Genomic DNA, 20,513 nt, shown 5'->3' with positions numbered 1-20,513 from the left:
AAGTATAAAATATCTAGTAATTCTACTAAATTAAAGTTATAATTAACTCTAATTTAAAGAAAGATTATATTATATCTTAATTTATTACTAACTTATATTCTTAAGTTACTTAATTAGCTTTAGAAAAGTAATAAAATAATAGCGTATTAGCTAGTACTTATAGAGTCTAAAGTTGTCTAGCTTTAAGTAGATAATATATAGAAAAAGAAGTGTAATTTACGTAAAAGAAAGTAAATTTAGAAAGAGAATACTCTTATAATTAAAGCTAGCTTATAGCTAGTTACTTAAAGAAAGGCTATAGATTAGAATAAGAGTAAGAAGTAGTGTAAAGAGATAGTAGTATGTAATAGCTAGCTAGCTTAGTAACGCTATAGATGCTATAGTAAGCTAGAGTATAATACGTAAACGTACTAGATAGTTAAAGATAATATAGATAAGTTAGATAGCTTATCTAGATTTATCTTAAGTAGCTTAGAGTTAGAATAATCTAATTAAGATAGCGAATTTTTAGTAGAGGCTTAGTAAAAGTAACTAGCTTACTTATATAACTAGCTTACTTATAAATTACGTTATATATTATAAGCTTTCTAGATATTTAGAAGTAATACTTTTAAGATAGTTTTAGTATAGTTCTATCTTTTTCTACTATACTATAAAAAGGCTTTACTTTTAAATAACTACTTAAAGCTAGTATATTATTAGTTATTATAAGCTATTCTCTTAACTAAGACTAAAGCTTACTTTTATAAGAGAAGGTAAGAGGTGTACTTTAGACTAGAATCTTTATAATAAAGAGGTAGATATAATAATACTATAAATTATAAGTTATAGTAGTAATTTAATAGATAAAGTAATAACTATAAGAAGCTATAAGAAGTAAGCTTCTTCTATTTATATATATATACTATCTTAGCTAGATTAGGTACTAAGATCTAGCTTCTATAGATCTCTTAGATTAGAGTCTAATCTATAGATTAGGCCTAGATTTCTTTAATCTATCTAATTCTTATTACATAACTCTAATTATTTCTATAACTTTATATATAATTCTATATTTTATAACTTTAAACTTAGCCTACTATTTTCTTTATTCTAGCTAGCTAACTCTATTATTAATTCTTTAATTCTAATATTCGTCTTTTCTTCTAAAGCGTTATCTTAAAGCTCTATTCTATTTCTAGGTATAGTATTCTAATTAACTCTAATTTAATTAAAGATTATATAGTACCTTAATTTATTACTAACTTATATTATTAAGTTACTTAATTAGCTTAAGAAAGGTAATAAGCTAATAGTATATTAGCTACTACTTATAGAGTCTAAAGTTACCTAGGTTTAAGTAGCTAACGTATAGAAAAAGAAGCGTAATTTATATAAAAGAAAGTAGATTTAGAAAAAGAATACTCTTATAATTAAAGCTAGCTTATAGCTAGTTACTTAAAGAGAGATTATAAATTAGAATAAGAGTAAGAAGTAGCGTAAAAAGATAGTAGTATATAATAGCTAGCTAGCTTAGTAATACTATAGATACTATAGTAAGCTAGAGTATAATATATAAACATACTAGATAGTTAAAGATAATATAGATAAGTTAAATAGCTTATCTAGATTTATCTTAAGTAGCTTTTTAGTAGAGGCTTAGTATTTTTAGAGTATTTATTTATATAGGCTATTTACTTATAAAGTATATTAGAATAAATTATCTAGCTAAGCTATTAGAAGCGTTTATTATAGATATTTTCTACTACTTAATAAAGTAAATACTTAATTTTTTATTAATCTAAAGTACTAAGTATTAATATACTACTTTTACTAGATAAAAGCTTCTTAGTTTCTACTAATCTAAATCTTTTAAGAATTATCTCTATATTTAATAGTAAGATTCTAGTAACTTTAAAAACTCTAAAAATTATATCTTTCTTAAAGACTATATACTAGGCGCTATAGAATATATAGAAGAAGTTTTTTTTTATAATAGCTAAGAAGCTCTAGTAGTTATATATAACGTTAGTAAGCTTAGTAGAGTAGATAGTTAAAAAAGACTTAAAAAAGCTAATATTAAGAAACTATAGTATATAGATTAAATAAGATAGATATATAGCTAGAAGAATTCTATTTTTATTATAATACTTTATAAACTCTATACTAATATATAAACTATAGCTATCTAGAATAAGTAGATAATAAAATTATTTTACTTTTACTTTTATTTTCTTATTAAATATCTATTAAAGCTATACTAGCTCTAGCGTATTATTTATCTATCTACTTAGAGATACTATAAAGAAGATTTTATACTCTATAGAATTAAAATCTTAAAGCTATAAGTCTTATATATTTCTAGAAATAGTCTAATAGATAAATAAAAGTATAAGATAACTACTATTAGTATAAATATATACTATTATAGTTATCTACTTTCTATTACTATTCTAGATAAGCTATTTAATTTCTTCTAGCTTATATTAATACTAAGAGAATATATACTTAATCTTACTTACTACTCTAATTAGAACACTCTTTTTATCTATATTATAGGTATTATATAGCTTAATATTATACTAGATAATCTTATTATCTAGAAGCTTAAAATATAGGTAATATTTAAAGATAGAGTCTACTTAGTACTATAACGTACTTTATTATCGAACTAACTATATTATTAAGCTAACTATCTTTCTCTTAGCAAGGAAAATTAACGAAAATTATCCCGTTTTTCTTAAATAACTAGGCGAAACCTTAAATCTTTTCTATAAAACTTTATAAATATATTTTCTATACTATATTACACCTTATAGTAAAGTTATACTAAGATATACTACGTAATTAAAAAGCTATACGTATTTAGGTAACTTTTAAGAAAAAATCTAGTTTACTTCTAGTAAGTATTATTATATCTCTATAATAATATATAAAACTTATAGTATATAGTATATATAAGGTAGTAAAGGTTTCTAGAAAACTTCTATAGCGCTAGCTCTTCTAGGTATAGCGTAATAAGAGATAGAAGTTTAAAAAATTCTTTTTAGAGTTTTCTTCTTCTAACTATATAATTATAGTTAATCTAGCTCTATAAACTTATTATTTTATATATTATATTTATTTTTAACTATATAGAGCTTATTAACTAATAATATAGTAGCTTTAAGTAGTTATTTAAAAGTAAAGTCTTTTTAGTAGTATAGTATAGAAAGATAGAAAGATACTAAAACTATTTTAAAATTATTACTTCTAAATATATAGAAGACTTATAGTATATATAGTCTTATAATATATAACTTTATATAGCTAGATTATTAATATATATTTATAGTTAGAGAAGAAAACTCTAGAAAGACTTTTTATAAATTTCTATCTCTTATTACGCTATACCTAGAAGAGCTAGCGCTATAGAAGTTTTCTAGAAACCTTTACTATCTTATAAATACTATATACTATAAGTTTAATATATTATTATAGAGATATAATAGTACTTACTAGAAGTAAATAAGATTTTTTCTTAAAAGTTAGTTAAATACGTATAGCTTTTTAATTACGTAATATATCTTAGTACAACTTTACTATAAGGTGTAATATACTATAGAAAATATATATATACATTTTTATAGAATAATATTAAGGTTTTACTTAGTTATTTAAGATAAGTAAGTTAATTTTTGTTAATTTTTATTACTAAGAGAAAGTAACTAGCTTACTTATATAACTAGCTTGCTTATAAAGTACGTTACTCTATACTCTCTAGTAATACTTTAATAGTATTATATATTTAACGCTAACGTACTTTATAAACGAACGCTCTATATAAATAAATACTCTATATAAATAAACGCTCTAAAAATACTAAGCCTAAGAATTAACAAGTCTTTCTTAAATAACTAAGCGAAACCTTAATATATTTCTATAAAAATTTAAATATATATTAATCTTTACTATATACACTAACTATTAAATTTACACTATATATTTTCTATTACGTAAGCTTAAAATAAGTCTTTTCTAAAAGTAGCTATTCTTAGAGTTTAAACCTTATAAGAACTAGTAAACTATTATAATAATCTATAAAACTTTAAATATATATTATATAGTATAGTATAAAGCCTTTTATAAGGTTTAGTAGCGTCTAGCTTAGTAATATCTATCTATTTCTAGAAGAAACCTCTAAACTTCTTATTAGAGACTCTTTAAGTAAATATCTCTAGTACCACTAAGCTAAACGCTACTAAACTTTATAGAAGGCTTTATACTATAGTATATAATATATCTTTAAAGTTTTATAGATTATTATTAAGGTTTACTAGTACTATTAAGATTTAAACTTAAAGAATAGCTACTTTTAGAAAAAGGCTTACTTCTAGCTTACGTAATAAGAAATATATAGTGCAAATTTAATAGAAGGTGTATATAGTATAGTTCTATATATGTTTAAAAGTTTATAGAAAAATATTAAGGTTTCGCTTAGTTATTTAAGAAAAACCTTTTAATTTTTCTAGCTTAGCATTTTTAGAGCGTTCGTTTGTGTAGGGCGTTTGTTTGTAAAGTACGTTATACTTTTTCGTAACCTAAGTATAATTAGGCTTTTCTCTAAGCTTTAGTAACTTTAACGCCTCTAGCGCGTTCTCTATAGCGTTAGTATTAGTGGTAATAATCGAGTTGCAAAGTGTAGAAAATTTCGTGCTAACCGTGTGTCAGGTGGGGACGTGCGCCAGGTGGGGAAACCCAGTAGCCGAGACCCGAGCCTCAGATTCACAACACGAGTCCCCATTTAAGTTTCCATCTACAGTTCTTAACCGAGTAGTGATCCCGAGCCTGGATCAAACGCACTTTAAAATGTCGCAGACACAGAAGCGTATCATCATCCAAGCCTACGTTACCGATATTCCCGGCACTCCAGAAGAACGGCCGTTCCAGCTCGGCAACGAGTTCTGTAAGCAGATGCTGGAAAGACCAATTAAAGCCCAGGTCCAGCTGCCGGCCTACGACAACATCCATCTTCTACCCAAATTTGACTCCCAAAAGGGCAAGGCATGGTTCATCTATGACCTAGATGTTACGGGCAGGATGACCAGGGAGGAACTTTCCAAGATCCCTCACGAGGTATATCTGGCCTCATGTCGTCGCGATGGCGATAATGTATTTTGGTCTGTCTTAGCCTTATGTCTTACAGATTGTAGCCACTAGCTAATCGAATCGCCCAGGACATTCACGCCGCGGGAGATATGGTCCAAGCAGGCGAAGAACTATGCCAGCATGTACACGTGGGGGGGTGGACCAGAACAGGAGCGGCTGGCGAAACTGAAGGGCGAAGATTGAGTTTGCCGTTCTAGCCGACCTAGGACGTATGGGTCAAGAAGTCGAAGAACTACGCTATCATGTACACGTTGAGAGATAGTGCAAAATAGGAGAGACTGAAAAGGCGAAGATAGACTTGGTCATGAGTTTGCCGTCCTGGCCATCCCAGGCAGCTTGGCACAAAGTGCCATAGCCATTGTTTTATCCTCAGTGTGTATTCTAGAGTCCAATCACCAATTCATAGCCATCAGGGCGTCTCAGGAGGGGTCTCTCCCCGACACTCAGGACAGTTGATGTCTGGCTCGTCTTCTTGAACAATATGGACGTTATCCCTTGGATCCAGACAGGACTGCCCTGTCGGGCTGTTCAGAGCGGTGTCACAACGCGCAATATGCTTTAGGCGAGTCCTATCCTCGCCGCGCTGTTCGTGCGTATCGGCGCAGCGGAATTCGGCGTAGACGTTTTGGCACATCTGTACAGGCCGATTATTAGCCTACTATCTAGAGGCCTTTTTTTGAGTCGGAAACGAAACAAGCATAAGTACCGCTTGATGGGATCAGACGGCGGCCGATCCAGGGGGTGTTACGTAGGTGTATAGGATGGCGTGACCAGTGTTCGAGTTCACAAACTGAGATGTGAAGACTAATTTTGTCTTAGCCCTTTATTTGGGTTGCTTTGCCAGCTTACCCCAAAGATATAACACCGCAGCTCTGGATTGGTCTTGATATTATTGCTGGAGTCGATGAAGCTGCGAGGCGAGGGAGGATACGTAATGTCGCGATGGAGAGGTGACGTATTTCAAGATGAAGGTTTGGCTGGGAGTCAGCAGAACAGCAGGCCCAAGGGGTGGTAGAGTCGGCGTAGCGGATGTGACGACTCAATGCACCAGTTTTGGGTGGCAGTCGGGCTCGAGGGTATTTTTTCATATCGCGGAACAACGTTCGTCCGCAGGCCGCTTGCGAACCCAACCTAATTTAGGTTGCGGAACACAGACAGGAACGATTTCTCCTCGGCCAGGCCTGGTCGTTCGATTCATCTCTATTCCTCTTATTCGCATGCGACTGCGCCAGTTGGCACGAGCAAGCGCTCCGCTGTCACCTGAAAATGCCTCCTGTCTCTCACGAGTCCGCCTGACTCCCACGTCCCCGCCGCGATCCGCACAACGCAGAACTCTTTGCTTATGGCGTCGATAACCTCGTTATCGGTGGAGGGTATACAGAAGAAGTTCTCAGAGGATGGGGTTTTCTATGTTGAGGATCCCGCTATGGGAGACCGAGTCGAAGAAATACGGAGTAGGGGTTTTCCAATCGAGTCGGTGGATGGCCTCGACTTCTGTAGGGACAACGTCTTGAACGATATGGCAGGCAGAAATATCTATCTAATCTTCTTTCAGCTTGTGCGATGCGTTCTAGAGGCCCTTTTCCCGTGGTCGGGCCTTGGAATTTACGAGGTATATCGAACAGATTCAAATTATATCTACGCCTTTATGACGGGAATGAACTCTGAGTTAAAGGCTATTGTCATTCAGTTGTAGAGCCCGCAATTATGCATGCTAGTCTATAGCGGTTTACAACGGCTCTGTTTTAAGGGCTTCCCTGTATCGAACGGCCTGTTGGAGATACTATATGCTCCCTCAAACAATGCGAGCTCATTAAAGTTAACATGGAGAAAGGCGGCCTGTAGGTTTTTAATGGTTATTTAGTTTATATATTCTAATAAACAACACAGAGCTATTTTTAATGCACGACTTTCTTTTAAGAATTTAAAAGAGTTTGCGATATATTTTGTCTTCGTGACGAAGGAAGGACTTAAGGGCTAGCCAAAGAAGAACTTTCTGGGAGGGCAGGATCTCGAGCAAAACCCTTCTCAGATTGAAAGCCTAACGATAGGGCTGAAATTTGCTTTTAAGGGTAGCCAGGGGACCCATTAGTACGTGTCAGATTCACTCCTTAGCTACCCATCCACCAGCGCCCGGAGCTAGAACAGAGCTTTCACCATTTGAATTAATAACTGTCCAAATACATAGGGTGCCTTCAACCCAAAGACCGTATCATCATACATTACCAGCATCTTTAATCCAAATATTGTGTTCGGATACATAGCCGACGCCTTTGGCCTAAATACCATTTCCGAATGCATGACCGGCGTCTTTGACCCATATTCTATCCCTGGTCAGGGAAGTGCACATGGCTTTTGAGCAGTGAAGACTGGTGCTTTCGAGAAACTTGAGAATCCGCGCATATCTTGCAACATCTCGGCAGCAATTCGGTTCTGCGCACTAATGAGACTCCTATTTAGACTCAATCCCTTCGCTTCCACGATCAAGGACGGAAACCGTATACCCATGCCAGCCGCATGCAGATCGCTTAGTATTGAACTAGATGCCTGGTGATCAACTAGCCGTCGCTGATGCTGTTGTGCGAATGCAGTGTGCGCGAGTCGATGCGATATGGATCCGCAGCCTCGATGCTAGGGGTCGACGCAATCGATTGGGTATACGGCGGCAGTGATGGTATAGGCCCGGCAAAGGCAGCGGCCATAGCTGCAGCATCGTTTGGATTGAAGTTAGGGGGGCGCTGTGTGCTGGTGGGAAGCGAGGAGTGCGCATTCCGCTATGATCTTCATTTGGCAATTCGTTAAGTGACGAGCCCGTCGACTTAGCGTTTGAATTCTAGACTATCATATAAGATTAGGATGTTATCCACGAGATCCTACAGGATGGCAAAGAAGTTCACCTTGCTCGGACATGTGCGTCTTCAGCGCGCCCGACTAAAGGTCCGTCAGGTTCCTCGCGAGGCCGTTCAGATTGGCCTTCTAATCGCCCTCGAGTGAGGACTCGCGTGCATTTCTTCGCGATTTAGCCCAAAATATCGATACCAGTCCGGTAAAATGTGCAGCAGTTTGTAGCTCATCTAGAACGGCCGCCACTTAATCCTCTCACGACTCAATTCCCAGTATTCGTCGCCCCTTGTCGTGGACCGGGGGCGGAAGGTCGGCTGACTTGTCAACGAAGACGCCGGCGTGGAACATCCGTGTACGGTACGTTTGCGACGATGGTCTCTTGCTAGGACTAGGCGTTCAAGACCCTTAAAAGCGCGCGCGGCGTGTAACGCTGCGGCCCCCACGATCATTCGAGGATACAAAACCAGGCTTTTTCGCTGAACCACCGCACTCTCCTGTCATTCCCGAGCATGGCCTCCGCCTGCTCGCCCTCGATGGCGGTGGCGTCCGCAGCCTCTCGACGCTCAGACCCGGAATCGCCGCCGAAGCCTTCGGGATAAGAGAAAGCGTATAGCAGGACGTGCTAGTCGTAAATCGCAAGCACCTGTGCGCAACACGTTGTCGGTCGTTTTGTAAGTAGAGCAGGCCTCGAGGTAGCCTTAGTGGTAGGCCGGGACGGAACAACTCCAAACTCCGATACCGCAACGCAGGCGACTTCGTTGCTTCCATCCGTTCCCGCATCCTCTGCCATCTGTGACGGTCCAGCTCAGTATTTGCCAGAGTCACATGACCATGTCCGAGTCACATGACCTCGCCTAGCGCCTTGGCGCTCGGCTCTCTGTATATAGAGAGCTCTTAGAGTAGCCTTCTACTTCTTACCTTTAGATAGCTAAATTTAACCTAACCTACTCTACTTATTACTCTTATTCTTATAGGTTATAGAGACTATATTACCTATAATTAACTTACCTAGTAAGGTATTCTAGAGCTTAATATATAATAGTAGAAACTATAAAGCTAGCTTTTATATTATCTAAAGGTCTATACCTCTTTAGCTAGAGATAGTAGTATAATATTAAACTAAACTAAGAAGTCTTATAAGAAGTATTTACTAATAGCTATACTAAGAATTAGAGCTATAAGAGCCTAGTTACTTACTCTAAGAATTAAAGCTATAAAAGCTCTAATTACTTATCTCTCTAGTACTATATAAGACTACTAGTAGATCTAGTTAGTAGTAGAAAAAATACCTCTAGTAGTAAGCTAAAAAGAGCTATAAAAGCTCTATATATAAAAGAACTTCTATAAAACTTCTATATATAGAAAACTCTTTTTTTTAAAAAAACTAATAATTCTCTACTCTACTAGTAGAGCTAATAACTAGCTATTCTACTAGTAGCTAATATCTTTACTTTTTAAGTAAGAAACTATACTAGAGTTAAACTACTTAAATACTATAGATAAACTCTTATAAAGTAACTCTAGAGGTAAGACTTTAGTTCTATAGTACCTCTTTACTCTAATAATTCTTAAATTCTAGATAGAGAACCTGCTAGCTAGTTATTCTAATTAATATTACTATTATAAATTCTCTATTTTATAATATAATATAATAACTTTAAGTAGAAGCTAGTATAGCTATATAAAAGCTTAGTAATATCTAGATTATTAGCTATAGATAGCTTTTATATACTTTCTATCTCTATAAAAAAGCTCTAAGAACTTTTTCTAGAAAAGCTATATAAAATTATTAATAAATTAGTTAGCTAATTATTTATATACTAAGTACTTAAATAATAGACTTATATATATTACTAGATTACTACTAATATACTTACTAAAGAAAATACTATATATATAAAGTATTAGAATTTATAGTAGAAAAAAAAATACTATTTTAGTAAGAATTTAATAGCTATAAGCATAACTATAATTCTACTCTAGAAGCTAAATACTATCTACTCTATTAACTTAATATATAATATATTTTATAAATTAGATACTATATATATGTAAAACTAGTATATTACTACTAGATAACTTTATTCTAGATTCTTATCTAACTATATATATACTTACTATACTACTAGTAACTAAGTAATACTTAGAAAGCTAGATATAGCTTTCTACTAAGTTTCTAGACTCTTTCTTATAATTAGATAGTAAGATTATTATCTTTAAGTAATAGAGAAATAGCTTATAAGATAACGTACTTTATAAGCAAGCTAGTTATACAAGCAAGCTAGTTATCTTCTCTTAGCAACGAAAATTAACGAAAATTAACTCGTTTTTCTTAAATAACTAAGCGAAAGATTAATATTTTTCTATAAAAATTTATATATATATTCTTTATAGTATATTACACCTTGTATTAAAGTTGCACTAAGATATATTACGTAATTAAAAAGCTATACGTATTTAAGTAACTTTTAAGAAAAAATCTAGTTTACTTCTAGTAAGTACTATTATATCTCTATAATAATATATAAAACTTATAGTATATAGTATTTTTATAACGTAATAAAGGTTTCTAGAAAACTTCTATAGCGCTAGCTCTTCTAGGTATAGCGTAATAAGAGATAGAAGTGTAAAAAATTCTTTTTAGAGTTTTCTTCTCTAACTATATATAGATATTAATAGTCTAGCTATATAAAGCTATATATTATAAGCTTATATATATTATAAGCTTTCTAGATATTTAGAAGTAATAATTTTAAGATAGTTTTAGTATAGTTCTATCTTTTTCTACTATACTATAAAATAGCTTTACTTTTAAATAACTACTTAAAGCTAGTATATTATTAGTTAATAAGCTCTATATAGTTTAAGTATACTATAATTTATAAAATTACAAGTTTATATAGCTAGATTAACTAATATATATATAGTTAGAAGAGAAAACTCTAAAAAGAAATTTTTAGACTTCTATCTCTTATTACGCTATACCTAGAAGAGCTAGCCCTATAGAAGTTTTCTAGAAACCTTTATTACGTTATAAATACTATATACTATAAGTTCTATATATTATTATAGAGATATAATAGTAATTACTAGAAGTATACTAGATTTTTTTTTAAAAGTTAGTTAAATACGTATAGCTTTTTAATTACGCAATATATCTTAGTATAACTTTACTATAAGGTGTAATATACTATAAAGAATATATATATAAATTTTTATAGAAAAATATCAAGGTTTCGCTTAGTTATTTAAGAAAAACGAGTTAATTTTCGTTGATTTTCGTTGCCAAGAGAAGGTAACTAGCTTGCTTGTGTAACTAGCTCGCTTGTAAAGTACGTTACTAGTAGAGTAGAGAATTATTAATTTTTAAAATAGAAGAGGTTTCTATACGTAGAAGTTCTATAGAAGTTCTTCTATATATAGAGCTTTTATAGCTCTCTTTAGCTTACTACTAGTAGTATTTTTTCTATTATCTACTAGATCTACTAGTAGTTTTATATAGCGCTAGAGATAAGTAATTAATTAATATATTAATAGATTCTTAAAGTAAGTAACTAGGCTTTTATAGCTCTAATTCTTAGTATAGCTATTAGTAAACGCTTCTTATAAGGCTACTTAGTTTAGCCTAATATTATACTACTATCTCTAGCTAAAAAGATATTAACCTTTAGATAATATAAGAGCTAGCTTTATAGTCTCTACTACTATAAGTATTCTTAAATATCTAGCTAGATAAGTTAGCTATAGATAGTACTATCTCTATAAGCTATAAGAATAAGAGGTACTAGTAGAGTAGGTTAGATTAAATTTAGCTATCTAAAGATAAGAAGTAGAGAAAAGACTCTAAAAGACTCTATATATAGAGGTACTAAGTATAAAAGCGCTAGACTAGGTTACGTAATAAGGTTACGTAACCTAAGATTATATAACTAAAGTAAATCTCTAAATTAAACTATTATAATAAGTACTAATAGAATCTAGAAAAACTTTAAAAAAATAGCTACTATTTAGAATTAGTCTATACCTATAACTTTTAAAAGTCTTTAATTATTTCTAGATTTCTATAATTTCTATTAAGCCTTTCTAGAAGATTATAGTAGAATTATTTATCTACTTACTAAGCTACTAAAATAGAGAGTATAGTATACTTTTAAAAAGGTTAAGCTTATAGTATTTTAGTATATTAAGAATCTTATACTAGCTAATAATATTCTAGCTTACTACTCTTTCTATTAATAAATAAGAGTTAAAATAAATATCTTAGATAGCGTAGTTACTAGAGTTCTTTTATAGCTTTAAAAAGATAGTATCTAGTAATCTATAGCTTTCTTTAGTAAAATAATAAATACTATCTAGATAAATTATAGTATTTATAATAAAGAAATACTAGTAGTTATTCTTAGTATATAGAAATAAAGAAGCTAGCTAATTAGTTTATAAAATCTAGAACTATTTATAATATTAACTAACTATTAAGCTCTAAAGTACTTTACTACTAAGTAAAAGCTTACTATAAAGTAGGTTTACTAGACTAATAATATTACTAACTATAACTTTAAGCTTATATATTAACCTAGTTTAGCTAAGATAGTAGCTAACGCATTATTATAAAAGTAGAAAGAACTTAAAATCTAAAAGAAGAAGAATTATACTACTTATATAAGAGCTTTTCTAAGTAAGAAATAAATTAGCCTTTCTACTATTAAGTAAATTTTAGATAAGCTAGCTACTCTAGCTACTAAGAGGCTAGTAAGTAGCGCTATAGAAATTATATTTACTAATATCTTTATAAAGGTATTTTTTTAAAGAATTTCTATACTATAATTAACTAGATTATTACTACTAATTAATTAGATAAATTCTTATAGCTAGCTTAGAAAAAAGCTACTATATTAGACTTTACCTAGAAAATAGAAGATAGCTTACTAATATATTAGAATTAGTTAATAGTTTTTACTATTAACTATCTATAAGTATATTTAATATATATTATATATACTATATAGATAACTATCTATCTAGAGTACTAGATAACTACTTAGCTATTATAAAACTAATATTATTAGCTAGATATATAAGAAGACGTTAATATATATATAGTAGTATATAAAATCTACTACTAGAGCTATATACTATATAATAAAATATAAAGTCTTCTAAAGCTTTTATCTATTTCTAAAAGAATATAGTAAAACGTTTTTATAGATTTTAAGAGTTTTCTCTCTAATAAAAAAGAATTTAACTACGTATATATTATTATAAATTAGTTAAGTAAGTAAAGCTTCTCTCTACTCTACTATAAGAATATTATAGGTTAATATATATAATAGTCTAGTTTAGAGATTTATCTTAGTTATATAATCTTAGATTATATAACTTTATTATATAACCTAGTCTAGTATCTTAGCGCTTAGCACCTCTATATATAGAGCTTCTTAGAGCCTTTTCTCTACTTCTTACCTTTAAATAGCTAAATTTAATCTAACCTACTCTACTAGTACCTCTTATTCTTATAGCTTATAGAGACTATACTATCTATAGCTAACTTATCTAGCTAGGTATTCTAGAGATACTTATAGTAGTAGAGACTATAAATCTAGCTTTTATATTATCTAAAGATTATTACTCTTTTAGCTAGAGATAATAGTATAATATTAGGCTAAACTAAGTAGCCTTACAAGAAGCGTTTACTAATAACTATACTAAGAATTAGAGCTATAAGAGTCTAATTACTTACTACTTTAGTACTATATAAAACTACTAGTAAATCTAGTAGATAGTAGAAAAGATACTACTAGTAGTAAGCTAAAGAAAGCTATAAGAGCTCTATATATAAAAGAACTTCTATAAAACTTCTATATATAGAAACTTTCTCTTTATTTTAAAAATTAATAATTTTCTACTCTACTAGTAGAGCTAATAATTAGCTACTACGCTAGTAGTATATACTTTTACTTCTTAAATAAAAAGCTATATCTAAGTTAAACTACTTAAATACTATAGGTAAACCTTTATAAAGTAACTCTAGAAGTAAGACTCTAGTTCTATAGTACTCTTTTATCTCTATAATTTTTAAATTCTAGGTAGAAAATCTACTAATATACTTTATAAATAAATATATTATATAAATAAATAACCTAAAAATACTAAGCCTTTACTAAATACTACTATCTCTATTATAAAGCTCTCTATAAACGCCTAATTAACTTTAGACAAATTCTAGATATAGCTTACGCTCTAGACTATTTAATAAAATCTAGATTTAAGCTTATAGCGCGCTATAACTCTCTATAATATAGAGTAGAAGAAAGTTTACTATTAATACTATAGAGTTACTCTATAATATAAAAAGATATCTAATTTAATAAAGCTTACTATAAATAAAGAGTAGGTAATAGTTAAGTATATACTTAACCTAGACGCGTAAGAATTTACCTTCTAGCTTACTACTATTTAAGATATAGCTAATAAGCTACTTACTAAGTAGAGAAGAAAGGTTATAGATAAGAACTAGCTAAATAACTTTATTATATACTATTCTAAGCTTAAAATATAGCTTAATTATAAGTATAACTATTAGAAAGTAAAGTAAAAAGATTCTATAATTATTTAGGCGTAGTTTAACCTAGTAGGTAATATAAAGATATATATAATTTTAATAAATCTAGCTTTATAATAGAAATAATATTACCTTAGATAGTAGTTACTAGCTCTAAGAGATAATTATAACTAAAGAGCCTTTAACTAGGTAATTATAAGTAGATTTTAGTAATTATAATAGTAAGAGTAGTAGATAATATATAGGTTCTACTATTTCTTATTATTATAAGTAAGAACTACCTCTTAGCGTAGTATAAAGATAGCTAGCTATTATATAACTAGGTTATAGCTATCTCTAAGAGTAGCTAGATAATAAATAAAGTTAGTATTATATAGTTAAAGTACTTTAACGCGTATACTAAAAGTTACGTTATAGATATATATTATTTACTAATTTTAGATAGCTATAAAAGCTATAGATTTATTAAATTCTAGTAGTACTATAAGAAGAATAAAATTATAGCTTTCTATATACTAGTATATTTATTATACCTTCTATAGCTACTTAATATTAGCTACTTCTTACTATTAAAGATAGTATATAGCTACTAAGTTAAGATTCTAATATATAGCTATATTAACTACGTTATAAAAACTAAGTTTCTACTTACATTTTACGTAGCTTTTTATATATTAATTATAGATAATAATATTAGAGTAGAATTTAGAGACGCTAGCTTAGTTCTATTTAACTTAGATTTAGTAGTATTAAAGCTTAAAGTTTAATTACGTATACTAATACTTTCTACTAATAATACTACTACCTAGAAGTATAAAACACCTAGTAATCTTATTAAAATAAGGTTCTAATTAACTTTAATTTAATTAAAGATTATATAGCATCTTAATTTATTACTAACTTATATTATTAAGTTACTTAATTAGCTTAAGAAAGGTAATAAGCTAATAGTGTATTAGCTAGTACTTATAAAGTCTAAAGTTACCTAGCTTTAAGTAGCTAACGTATAGAAAAAGAAGTATAATTTACGTAAAAGAAAGTAAATTTAGAAAGAGAATACTTTTATAATTAAAGCTAGCTTATAGCTAGTTACTTAAAAAGAGGCTATAGATTAGAATAAAAATAAGAAGTAGTATAAAAAGGTAGTAGTATATAATAGCTAGCTAGCTTAGTAACGCTATAGACGCTATAGTAAGCTAGAGTATAATATATAAATATACTAGGTAGTTAAAGATAATATAAATAAGTTAAATAGCTTATTTAGATTTATCTTAAGTAGCTTAGAGTTAGAGTAATCTAAATAAGATAGTAGTATTTAGTAGAAGCTTAGTATTTTTAGGTTATTTATTTATATAATATATTTGTTTATAAAGTACGTTAGCTAGTTACTTAAACTAATATTATTATTATAAATTATCTATTTAATAATATAATATAATAACTAATAAGAATTAGAATATTAACTTTAAATAGAAGCTAGTATAGCTATACTAGAGCTTAGTAATATCTAGATTATTAGTAGTAGATAGCTTTTATATACTCTTTACCTCTAGAAAAAAGCTCTAAGAGCTTTTTCTAGAAAAGCTAAGTAAAATTATTAATAAATTAGTTAGCTAATTACTTATATACTAGATACTTAAATAATAAATCTATATATATTACTAGATTACTACTAATATATTTACTAAAGAGAATACTATATATAGAAAGTATTAGAAGTTATAGTAGAAAAAAGCTACTATTTTAGTAAAGATTTAATAGCTATAAGTATAACTATAATCTTATTCTAGAAGCTAAATACTATCTACTTTATTAACTTAATATATAATATACTTTATAAATTAGATACTATATATATATAAAACTAGTATATTACTACTAGATAACTTAATTCTAGATTTTTATCTAACTATATATATACTTACTATACTACTAGTAACTAAATAATACTTAGAAAGCTAGTAGTTTTTTATTAAGTTTCTAGACTCTTTATTACTATCTAATAGTAAGGTTATTATCTTTAAGTAATAGAGAGACAAGTTATAAGATAAGCTTTAAGCTAATTATAACTTATATATAGAAGAGATAGATAAAAATACTAAAAAGACTATTATAGTCTATATATATATATAAATAAAGAAAAATATATACTAGACTCTTTTTATAATTCTACGTACTCTAAGAAATAGTAGTATATAGATTTTTTATAAATATATACTTAATTAGCTAGAAAAAAGCTATATAAATCTCTATAAAAAGCTAAATACTTACTATAATTTCTAGAATCTATATTACTAAACTACTACTAACTTTATATACTTCTAGGTTAATTTCTTTTATCTAGCGTAGAAGCGCTAGCTTTTAATAAACTAATAGGTAGAGAAGCTTTATAAATAGCTTCTAGTAAACTTACGTATATAGATAGATATCTACTAATATTAGTATATCTATAATTATAATTAATATATAGATTTTATTTAAGACCTTACTAGAGAGCTTATCTAAAAAAAAGCTTACGTATCTAAAAAGATTAAAAAGCGTAATATACTTATATTAATACTATATTACGTATTTATTACTCTTCTAGATATTCTACTAACTTTAAATAAAGCTCTAGTAATTAGAAGGCTAGTTATCTACTTCTAATACTAGTAATCTAGCTATATAAGCTATAATTACCTAAGCGTCTCTACTACGTAGAAAGCTATTAAGAATATTAATTTAGAGAAGAAGTTTATAGAGCCTATAGAGCTATAAGTATCTAAGAATAATATATTAGAATATAAATCTAATAATTTAGAAAAAGCCTAGCTCTAGAAGAAGTCTTCTCTCTAGAGCTATCTACTAGAGTATTAAATCTACGTAAAAAGCTATTTAGTAGTTCTACGTTTACTCTACTCTACTAAATATCTATAAAGAGTCTTACTATTAAGCTTAGAGGCTTAATTAATACTAGAGTAGATAGTTATATTCTAGTATACCTAAAGTACCTTTAGACTCTTAGAAAAAATCTTTATATTAAGCTATTATATATAAAGCCTATATCTCTTACTAGATATAATAAATAACCTAATAGCTAGATAGATAAATACTTTAAAGCTAATTTAGTACTAGAAAGCTACTAAATACGTACCTGCTTTATATATTATAATACTAGCTACTATAATATAATAATTAGTTATAAGCTACTTAAAGAAGCTAATATTTAGGTTAACTATAAGTAGTACGTACTAATATAGCTAGATACTAATTAATTAATTAATTATAAATATAACGTGTTTATCTTTATATAATCTTCTTAATCTACTACTAAAGCTTAAGTAGCTTACTAAGCTAATACTAATTACTATAATACCTTAATATTAGTAGTAAAAAAGCTAAGAGTAATATAATAAGAGAAGAAAGAATTATAATACTAGAAGCTTTAAGAAAATCTATATAAAATAGATAGATAGCTTAAGAATTTTAACTTATCTACTTAGTTACTCTATAAGCTAAAAAAGCTATCTATTTTATAAAAAATATACCTAAAGACTAGACTTAATATTAATATAGTTAGCGCTACTACTTTTATAATTAATACGTATAGAAAAGATATTATAATTAGATATCTTAGTATCTATAAAGTAGATTAGCTTATTACTAATAAGAAAAAAATCTCTACTATTAATTCTAAGAAGAAGCTCTACTAGTTAATTACTTAGAAGCTTCTATTTCTAGAATACGTAGGCGTAGCTATAGCTTATTTTTTTAAGAAAAATTCTAATTTACTACTACTATATTAAGAAGGCGTTAATTATAATATTAAGCTTATAGTAAAAAATATATTAACTAATAGCTCTTTCTATAGTATATTACTAGAGTACCTATAGCTTATATATAACTATCTAGAGAATTATCTTTACTATAGCTTTATTATTTATAGTAACGCGTTATACGTATTACTAGTTCTATTTACTAAAAAGCTAGAGAGAGAATAGAGGTTCTATATTAACTATTAAAAGCTTAATACTATTATAAAAAAAGACGTCTATTCTATTTCTTTTATCTAGAAAACGCTTATCTACTTATTATACGTAAAGATTTTTATAAAGTTAGACGTTTAGTAGAGTTTCTATAGAATCTATCTTAATAAGTTAATAAAGAATCTAACTTCTTTCTATATATAATATAGTAACTATAAGTATTATATTCTACTCTTTAGTCTTTATAATAGCTCTACTACCTTTTAGTAATATATTAATAAGATATTATATAAGTTACTAGATAATTTCTATATAGTATATATTAGTAATATTCTTATTTATTTAGAGGATTCTCTTGAGTATAAGGCTTATATTACTAAGATACTTAATTAACTATATAAAGCTAGGTTATAAGTAGATATTAAGAAGTTAGAATTTACTATTAAGAGTACTAAGTTTCTAGAATTAATTATAAGTACTAATAGAATCTAGAAGAACTCTAAGAAAGTTACTACTATTTAGAATTAGCCTATACTAAGAACTCTTAAAAGTCTTTAATTATTTCTAAGTTTCTATAATTTCTATTAAGCTTTTCTAAAAGATTATAGTAGAATTATTTACCTACTTACTAAGCTACTAAAATAGAGAGTATAGTATACCTTTAGTAAGACTAAACTTATAGTATTTTAGTATATTAAGAATTTTATACTAGCTAATAACGTTCTAGCTTACTACTCTCTCTATTAATAAATAAGAGTTAAGATAAATATATTAGATAGTATAGTTACTAGAGTTCTTTTATAGCTTTAAGAGAATAGTATCTAGTAACTTATAGCTTTCTTTAGTAAGATAATAAATACTATCTAGATAAATTATAATATTTATAATAAAGAAATACTAGTAGTTATTCTTAGTATATAGAAATAGAGAAGCTAGCTAATTAGTCTATAAGATCTAGAACTATTTATAGTATTAACTAACTATTAAGCTCTAGAGTACTTTATAACTAAGTAAGAACTTACTATAAGGTAGATTTACTAGACTAATAATATTACTAACTATAATCTTAAGCTTATCTATTAATCTAGATTAGCTAATATAGTAGCTAACGCGTTATTATAAAAGTAGAAAGAACTTAAGACCTAAAAGAAAAAGAATTATACTACTTATATAAGAGCTTTTCTAAGTAAGAAATAAATTAGCCTCTCTACTATTAAGTAAATTTTAGATAAGCTAGCTACTCTAGCTACTAAGAGGCTAGTAAGTAGCGTTATAAAAATTATATCTACTAATATCTTTATAAAGATATCTTCTATAGAGAATCTCTATACTATAATTAACTAGGTTATTACTACTAATTAATTAGATAAATCTCTATAGCTAGCTTAAGAAAAAGCTACTATATTAAGCTCTACCTAGAAAATAGAAGATAGCTTATTAACCTATTAAGATTAATTAATAGTTTCTACTATTAACTATCTATAAATATATTTAATACGTACTATATACGTAACTTAGATAACTACCTATCTAGAGTACTAGAAGACTATCTAGTTACTATAAAATTAATATTACTAGCTAGGTATATAAGAAAATATTAATATATATATAATAGTATATAAGGCTTACTACTAGAGCTATATTCTACATAATAAGACGCTAGGTCTTCTAAAGCCTCTATCTATCTCTAAGAGAGTATAGTAGAACGTCTTTATAAATTTTAAGAGTTTTCTTTCTAATAAGAAAGAATTTAATTATATATACGTTATTATAGATTAGCTAAATAAGTAGAGCTTCTCTCTACTATACTATAAGAAAATTATAGCTTAACGTATAGTAAAGCTATATTATTAATATATCTAGCGTATATATAGTTCTTCTAGATTTATTATATTAAATTATAGTTTATAGTTTACCTCTATCTTTATAGATAAGCTCTACTAGCTTATAGAAATTAAGTAGAAGCTTTCTACTATATACTACTTATAAACTAATAGAAATATAAAGATTATTAATTA

General features: G+C 28.3%; 3 protein-coding genes across 3 annotated transcripts; 2 read left to right on the top strand and 1 right to left on the bottom strand.

Annotated features, from left to right (window-relative positions):
* The first annotated feature begins 4,777 nt into the window (after window positions 1-4,777).
* On the top strand, window positions 4,778-5,528 carry BU26DRAFT_522318 (uncharacterized protein). Its single transcript, XM_033829761.1, has 2 exons — window positions 4,778-5,138; window positions 5,196-5,528. Exons 1-2 carry the CDS (start codon window positions 4,828-4,830, stop codon window positions 5,308-5,310), a joined length of 426 nt encoding a protein of 141 aa, XP_033680223.1. The 5' UTR covers window positions 4,778-4,827; the 3' UTR covers window positions 5,311-5,528.
* On the bottom strand, window positions 5,399-6,169 carry BU26DRAFT_522317 (uncharacterized protein). The gene is made up of 3 exons (XM_033829760.1): window positions 5,977-6,169; window positions 5,834-5,917; window positions 5,399-5,761 (listed from the first exon to the last, which is right to left on the bottom strand). The coding sequence occupies exon 3, from the start codon at window positions 5,759-5,761 to the stop codon at window positions 5,537-5,539; it is 225 nt and encodes a 74-aa protein (XP_033680222.1). The 5' UTR covers window positions 5,834-5,917; window positions 5,977-6,169; the 3' UTR covers window positions 5,399-5,536.
* A 120-nt stretch (window positions 6,170-6,289) lies between these two features.
* Window positions 6,290-6,933, top strand: BU26DRAFT_522316 (uncharacterized protein). The gene has a single exon (XM_033829759.1). The coding sequence runs from the start codon at window positions 6,470-6,472 to the stop codon at window positions 6,821-6,823; it is 354 nt and encodes a 117-aa protein (XP_033680221.1). The 5' UTR covers window positions 6,290-6,469; the 3' UTR covers window positions 6,824-6,933.
* The last annotated feature ends 13,580 nt before the right edge of the window (window positions 6,934-20,513 follow it).

Source organism: Trematosphaeria pertusa (assembly GCF_010094035.1).
Source record: "Trematosphaeria pertusa strain CBS 122368 unplaced genomic scaffold BU26scaffold_13, whole genome shotgun sequence".
NCBI lineage: Eukaryota > Fungi > Ascomycota > Dothideomycetes > Pleosporales > Trematosphaeriaceae > Trematosphaeria > Trematosphaeria pertusa.
This window is presented reverse-complemented; position numbering and strand designations above follow the sequence as displayed.

What these genes read in the sequence shown, in the direction of transcription:
- BU26DRAFT_522316 (XM_033829759.1), top strand. Translation starts at nt 6,470, where the DNA reads ATGGCGTCGATAACCTCGTTATCGGTGGAGGGTATACAGAAGAAGTTC.
- BU26DRAFT_522318 (XM_033829761.1), top strand. Translation starts at nt 4,828, where the DNA reads ATGTCGCAGACACAGAAGCGTATCATCATCCAAGCCTACGTTACCGAT. An exon ending in GATGGCGATAATGTATTTTG is followed by an intron (nt 5,139 to 5,195) that starts GTCTGTCTTAGC and finishes CGAATCGCCCAG; the next exon opens with GACATTCACGCCGCGGGAGA.
- BU26DRAFT_522317 (XM_033829760.1), bottom strand. Translation starts at nt 5,761, where the DNA reads ATGTGCCAAAACGTCTACGCCGAATTCCGCTGCGCCGATACGCACGAA.